The 7,642-nt window shown below is 35.8% G+C and overlaps 1 protein-coding gene across 1 annotated transcript; it reads left to right on the top strand.

Moving 5' to 3' along the window:
- The first annotated feature begins 974 nt into the window (after window positions 1-974).
- Window positions 975-7,593, top strand: LOC107467380 (probable ubiquitin-conjugating enzyme E2 23). The gene is made up of 8 exons (XM_016086462.3): window positions 975-1,139; window positions 1,924-4,008; window positions 4,314-4,451; window positions 4,809-5,252; window positions 5,583-5,649; window positions 5,737-5,876; window positions 6,062-6,373; window positions 6,924-7,593. The coding sequence occupies exons 2-8, from the start codon at window positions 1,924-1,926 to the stop codon at window positions 7,173-7,175; spliced, it is 3,438 nt and encodes a 1,145-aa protein (XP_015941948.1). The 5' UTR covers window positions 975-1,139; the 3' UTR covers window positions 7,176-7,593.
- Window positions 7,594-7,642: the final 49 nt, after the last annotated feature.

The following is a 7,642-nucleotide window of genomic DNA, read 5'->3' as shown; positions in this document are numbered from 1 at the left end:
TATCTTATTAATAATAAATTTAAAAAATATACATTTTTAAATTTTATTTTAATATAAATATTATTATTAAATTTTTATATTAAATATGGCCTCCAAAATTTTATTTTAAACTCTGTCTTTGTCCAAAAGCACTTTCATGATGATATAACTGGGAAACAAAACATGTCTTTTTTTTAATAATATCTTTTTTTTTAAATAATATCTCTTGATTTGGTTGACTAAAAACTAACTCATTACAAAAATTTGTTATTAATTAATAAATTATTACCTAGTAAAATTCGAATCTTTTACGCTTAAGAAATATGTTATATATCGTGGTTGGAAAGAAAAATTAAAAGGGAACATTAAAGTTATTATTATTAGCTAAAATAAGTTGGTCAAACAAATATAAGAAAAAATTGATTATTTATTTTGCTAATTTATTTTTATTTTAGTTGATTCTGTTTTATTTTTTTATTTTATAAAGTATTTACACTCAGCCATGTCTAATCTTATTCTTAACATATATTCTTAAATAAATTTATATATAGTATATATTATTATTTATTAAAATAAAAAATATTTTAAATATTTAATATAAATAAAATAAGACGTTAAAAATAATTAAAAAATAAATTTATATTTTAACATTATGATTTATCTAAAAAATATTTTATATTTTATATGTATACGTATCTCCATATTTTATATGATTTTAAAATTTGTGTCTCGTGTGTTCAGTATCCATGCATCATAGCGCTCTTATCTATTTAATATTTATCTTTAAATAAAGACATTAAGTAAATAGCACAAATCAGATAAATTTAAGCATTTAAATTAAATTATATTTTATTTAAGCATAAAAAAATAATAATGAGTAATAAATTTGTACGTGCGTGTGGGAGTGTATGATAAAAGTATTTAAAACGTACGGTGTTGATGGAGTCAGCTAGGTAGCTGGATATAGAAGCAGAAGCAATCGGAGAGAAGCACAATTACGGAACTACCCTTATACCTCTGATACACAAAAATACCATTTCTCTCTGCTGCGTCTTTCGTTTCGCATATTCGTCTTCTTTCTTTCTTTCTTTCTTTCTTTCGTTCGTCGTCGTCTTCATCTTCTTCATCTCATACCCCAGCTTCTTCTTCCTTCTCTCTAGGTATTGCTCTTCCAATCTTTCTCTTATCCGATACCGATAGCTATACTTTCCTTTCTTTTTTCATTCAATTTATTTTATGTATTATTGTTTCTAATTTCTGTAATTCGGATTCGTTACTGCAATTATTTCCGATTCTATTTCGGAAGGGTTAACGCCGATGCAAGCTGAAAAAATACCTCCTTTTCCCGGTTTCTTCTGAATGTCTCTTTTTCTTTTTTCCTTTTTTTTTATTGTGGATCAATTTGTTTATTTGTTTGCATCTTTTTATGTTTGAGCTGCATTAGGGTATAGAATACTGTTTTTGGCGGTAAATTTAGGTTTTTATGGGGATTACGGTGAATGAGATGCGGTCGGATTGAACAATAAATGGTTATTGATGGTGCCGTGTGAAAGCCAATTTGAATTTGCAAACTGGGTTGAGATTGGCAGCTTGACCATGTTTTTTGTTTGGATATAATAATGTTATTATGGATCCTGAATGTGCATGTTGTTTGTTTGTTTGTTATTGTGAAGATGAAGTTGGTTGGCAACTTTTTCCCTTTTGTGTGCTGTTAAATTTTGTTATGACTTTCAAGTGTAGCACTGAAGTTATTAAACCAATTTATTTAAATTAAATGCCTCTTGCACATTTACATTTGTCATTTTCTAGCTAAAGGATAGGTTCTTTTTCCCTTGCTCACAAAGTAATGGATGATGATGCTATCGAAAGAGATCTAGGGGTGGGTTAATAGTGCTTTTTATTTGTTATTTTTTGTGTCTTGACATTGATGTATCATGATTTTAGATGGGAGTTCAACAACACAAAGTGCGTTCTAGAGGCAATGAGGCTGGTGGGAATGCTTGCACCAGCAGTTCATCCAATCACGGTGATGCTATGAATGCGTCCCCAGCATCGGCTGTTAGCAATCCAAGTGTAAATAGTAGTAATACTGATGGTGATGAAGTTAATGGACCTAGTGACATTTCTGCCAAGAAAAATATTACCCCACATATTTATAGGCAAGATGTTGTTAAAGATAAAACCAATGGAGCAATTGGGATTGTAACAGAAGTTGCTGGTGATTCAGATTCAGATTCAGATAGTAGCGTTACTGATGATGAGGATGATAGTGAGGATGAGGATGATGATCTTGAGGAAAGCAATGGTGATGCTAATAATAATAATGCTAGCAAAAATTCTGATAGGAATGGCACTGATGGGCACTCCAAAACTGGTGCCCTTCTAGCTGACCAGCTGCGTGCACTCTGGATGGATGAATCTGAACCTACTCGAAACTTCAGTGATGTAGAAGTAGTTGATCGTGGATTTTTACATGGGGATTTCGTTGCCGCTGCTTCAGACCCTACTGGTCAAGTCGGTGTAGTGGTAGATGTGAATACGTCTGTGGATTTGTTGGCCCCTGATGGATCTACAATAAAAGAGATCTCATCCAAAAACTTAAAACGTATTAGGGACTTTACCATTGGTGATTATGTTGTGCTTGGTCCTTGGCTAGGCAGAATCGATGATGTTTTAGATAATGTGACTGTCCTATTTGATGATGGTTCAGTGTGTAAAGTCACCAAAGCAGATCCTTTGAATCTTAAACCAATTTCTAAGAATATGGTTGAAGATGTGCATTTCCCCTATTACCCTGGGCAACGTGTAAGGGCTAGTTCATCATCAGTTTTCAAGAATTCAAGATGGCTGTCTGGCTTGTGGAAAGCAAATCGGTTGGAAGGTACTGTCACTAAGGTTACAGTTGGGTCAGTGTTTGTTTATTGGATAGCATCTGCAGGTTATGGGGCGTATTCTTCTACTGCACCAGCTGAAGAGCAAAGTCCAAGGAACCTAAAATTGTTGTCCTGTTTTGCACATGCAAATTGGCAATTAGGTGACTGGTGTCTCTTGCCCTCATCAGCATATTCATCATCAATTTCCATGGAGAAAGGCATGTCAAAATTAGAACTTAATGATTCTGTTTACAATGAACTAGATTCTAATCCAACAGGAAGTGGATGTGATTCAGAAGATGCTGCTGTTGAGGAATCTAATGGGAATAAGGATGCTATGGACCTTGATCCAGTGAATTCTTTGGGAGGGAATGATGGAGCTGCTGTAAGTAACACATCTCGTGATAATAGCTCATGTGGTAGTTCCATCTCGGTATCTAAGGAACCGGTACATGAGACTTGGCCTCTTCATCGTAAGAAAATAAGGAAAGTTGTAATTAGGAAGGAAAAAAGGGCCCGAAAGAAAGAGGAAAGTTTTGAGAAAGCTCTTTTGATTGCCAACACAAGGACACGCGTTGATGTCGCATGGCAGGATGGCACCATAGAGCGTGGACTACATTCTACAAGCCTGATTCCTATAGATAATCCTGGTGATCATGAATTTGTTTCGGAACAATATGTGGTTGAGAAGACATCTGATGATGGTGAGGATACTTGTGAAGCTAGGCGTGTTGGGGTGGTTAGAAGTGTTAACGCGAAGGAGCGGACAGCTTGTGTGAGGTGGTTAAAACCAGTTGAACGTCCAGAAGATCCTAGAGTTTTTGACAAGGAGGAAATAGTAAGTGTATATGAGCTAGAGGGCCACCCAGATTATGATTACTGCTATGGAGATGTGGTTGTTCGGCTGTCACCTGTGTCTGTCTGGATAGAGACAGATTCTGTTGGAGAGTCCACTAAGAAATTGTCCCAGAAAAATGAGGAAGTTGGGATGAAAAAGGAAACAAAAAGCCCTACAGGTTCCAGTAGTAGTAAAGCAGAAAATGCATCTGGCGGGCAAACGTGTGCAGAGTTCTCTGACCTTTCTTGGGTTGGGAATATAACGGGTCTTAACAATGGTGATATTGAAGTTACATGGGCAGATGGGATGGTGTCAACGGTATGTTTTAGTTTCTATCTAATTGCTTGATAGAAGATAATGCCGTCTTAATAATGATGCAATCACACAACACACTACACTTACAAACTCCTTGCACTTTACTTCGTGCAGTGGAAACAAGAAAAACTGGTTCCTTTGCTAAATTCTTGATGTCTAGGGCTATTGAGACTCTCATTGACTAAAATATTTTCTTGTGATTGTGCTTTAGTGTTGCTAGATATTATAACACCCGGAATCAGGGTAGGGTACCGTGACATAGAACTTTCTCTTTTCTGTCTATGTTTACATTTTCATTTTACTTTCAGGTCGGACCCCAGGCAATCTATGTTGTTGGTCGAGATGATGATGATGAATCAATTGCTGCTGGAAGTGAACTAAGTGATGCTGCAAGCTGGGAAACTGTTAATGATGATGAAATGGAAGTCGATGAGGACTCCAAAGAGGTGTGTTTCTTTTTACATCGATACTTTTGTTATTAGTAAGTCTTAAAGTTGTTTCTCATTGAGAGGACCACCCAAGAAGAAACTGTCAGCTAGTAGTTATGATTGAATCCCTCTCTGAAAGTTGCTTCTATTCAATGGTGAGAAATCTTGATACGGGAAAATTTATCTAAAGTTCTTTAACATGCAAAATTTGTCTGTTTTCCATGTTGTTCGCTCTTCTGCTTTCACATATCTTTACTGCATCTAGAGTGTAATATCATTGTCTAACGTTGATGGATGAAGTGATTGTGAACAATGACGTGCAAGTTAATACGTCATTAGCTCATGTATTTAATTATGCAAAACAATGACGTGCAGGATATCGAGAGGGAAAATTCAAGCAATGTTACTTCTGAGGCAGATGAGACTGGAGAGAACGATTCTGGAACGGCTGCAGCACTTTCTTCTGTACCCCTAGCCGCCTTACGATTTTTCACCAGATTTGCCTCAGGGATATTCTCAATGGGCCAAAGAAACTTAGATTCTGCTGACTCGCAGTCCAAAAGTGAAAGTGAACTTAGTGACGAGTCTTGTTCTCAGCAATGTCTCAACAAAGATGGGGACAATTTAAGCAATAAAAATGAAATAAATGAAGAAGCTGCTGCTCAAGAAGCAGCTGAAATATTGAAAACACTTGGGACAGAGTGTAGCCTTAGCACTGAAGATGCTCCAGCAACTTGCGACAATGATATTTGTAGTTTCAAACACTTTGACATAGCGACAGACCCTTCAGACAATTACTTTATTGGTGCAAATGGACAGGTATTGCTACCGCTTTATCTCTAATATCTCAATTACTGTTAGAGTATGGAAATTAAAGAATGAATATGCACTCTTTTTTTTAAATGTCTTCCTTTGATGAGTATTGAGCAAGACACAGGTATATTAAGCCACACACTTTCCTTAAGTATCAATAAAAAGTTATATATCATATTAATATTTACTTAGGTTCTTATATTAATGTAGCAAATGATCTAACCTACTGATAACTTCATAGCACTTAAGTATGACTGTGCACCTACATTCAAATGCTTGTTTCTTTTGTTCTTTGGAATGCAACTTTGTTCATGGTATCATACAATTGTCTTTCAGAGTAATAACCGAAAATGGTTTAAGAAGGTGCAACAAGATTGGAGCATACTGCAGAATAACCTTCCAGGTTAGTGAGACTCTTAGCTGTTGCCAAGTTTCTTACTCCACTGTACACCTATTTCAGTACATGTAAACAGTTGAAATGTTTTGACAGAGGAAATCTATGTCCGAGTTTATGAGGATAGAATGGATCTTTTGAGAGCAGTTATTGTAGGGCCATACGGGACCCCATACCAAGATGGTCTCTTTTTCTTTGATTTTCACCTTCCACCAGAGTACCCTGATGTGCCACCAGTAAGCACTACAATTTTGAAAGTGAACAGCTTTTTTATTTATGATCCTCCTCACAAACAAAAACAATTGGAAGATAGTTAAACATTAGTTAGTAATTTCGTATTCATTTTGTTCAACTTTAGTGTCCAAATGGAGATATCTTAAATGTCTTTTTGTGTTTTTTGTCTGGGTCTCAAATGATGCAGTCAGCATATTATCATTCTGGTGGTTGGCGTATTAACCCTAATTTGTACGAGGAAGGGAAGGTGTGCCTGAGCCTTCTAAATACATGGACGGGCAGAGGAAATGAAGTATGGGATCCAAAATCTTCCAGTATCCTTCAAGTCCTAGTTTCACTACAAGGTTTGGTGCTCAACTCTAAGCCTTACTTCAACGAAGCTGGGTATGACAAACAGATTGGAACAGCAGAAGGAGAGAAGAATTCACTGTCATACAATGAGAATACGTTTTTACTCAACTGCAAGACTATGATGTATCTTATGCGTAAACCCCCCAAGGTATTTATTTACTATTGGCTTTGAATTTGATAGATTCCAACGTTGTTACTATGTCACTTTTAAATTAAGCACACTCAGTTTTTGCTAGGAAAAAAAAAAAGTTCCCTCGCTGGAAAATTTATGTGTAGGTTGCAAAATGGCAATATGGCATTCTACATTGATTAGTTCATAGTGAAAACTCACTGGCAGTGTACAATTTTATTACATCTGTGTAATATGGAACATGATTTTCTTAGAAACAAATGTATATCAGGAGTAATAAAAAAGTAAATAGTCCAAATTACCTAATTGCAACTACAGACATTTTACTAATAATATTAATATCTTCAGAAAATTCATTTATTTATTTCAAATTGCATAGGCTGAAATGACAGATTTGCTTTGGCAATACTGTGTCAGGAAGTTTATTCCATCTCTACCATACTATATCTGCTAATTCTAATAATCTAGATTTAATGCTTTCAAGTGTTCAGTGTTGTGGCTACTGTAGTTTATTTATTTCACTTACGCAAAGTATATTTGATTGTGATCTCACTGATGAATATTCTAGGACTTTGACATGCTCATCAAAGAACATTTTAGGCAGCGCGGTCATAACATCCTCAAGGCTTGTGATGCATATATGAAGGGTTACTTGATTGGCACATTGACCAAAGATGCTTCTGTGAGTGACAAGAGTGAACAGAATTCAACTTCTGTGGGTTTCAAGTTGATGTTAGCCAAGATAGTGCCAAAGCTTTTCTCGTCATTGAGCAATGTTGGCGCGGATTGCGAAGAATTCAAGCATCTGAAAGAGTTGTAGAATACATTAGATTATGCAAAAGATGCATCACCTACTCAATCAGCAGGTTCAGGTGATTCTGCCCCAAAATTGAAACTTGAAGGTACTAACAAGTGTAAAGGCTCTCAGGTGCTGTTCTTGTTCAATCAAAACCTTTCTTTCCTCTTTTTTCTGAAAAGAACAGTTTGCTTCTCAGAGGCTAAAGGAACTTAATTGGTGGGAGTTGAGCTATTTATTGTGAGGAGCAAATTACTGAAAGAGCAGACCAGATATCATTTTGATTTTGGTCTGGGGAGTGTGAGGGGTGCCAATGTTGGTCTCTAACTTGAATGTTGTTGTTGTCTACTCTTTTTTTTTATTAATTGTTTTATTTTTTATATTTGGGGAAGATGTGAGGGAACAGGGTTGGACTTTCTCAGGTATTTCAAAGCATTTAGTTGTCTTTGTCTGTCAAGAGAACCAAATCCTATGTTGCAGGTTTTCTCTTG

This window comes from Arachis duranensis, chromosome 9 (genome assembly GCF_000817695.3).
Source record: "Arachis duranensis cultivar V14167 chromosome 9, aradu.V14167.gnm2.J7QH, whole genome shotgun sequence".
NCBI classification, from domain to species: domain Eukaryota; kingdom Viridiplantae; phylum Streptophyta; class Magnoliopsida; order Fabales; family Fabaceae; genus Arachis; species Arachis duranensis.
This window is presented reverse-complemented; position numbering and strand designations above follow the sequence as displayed.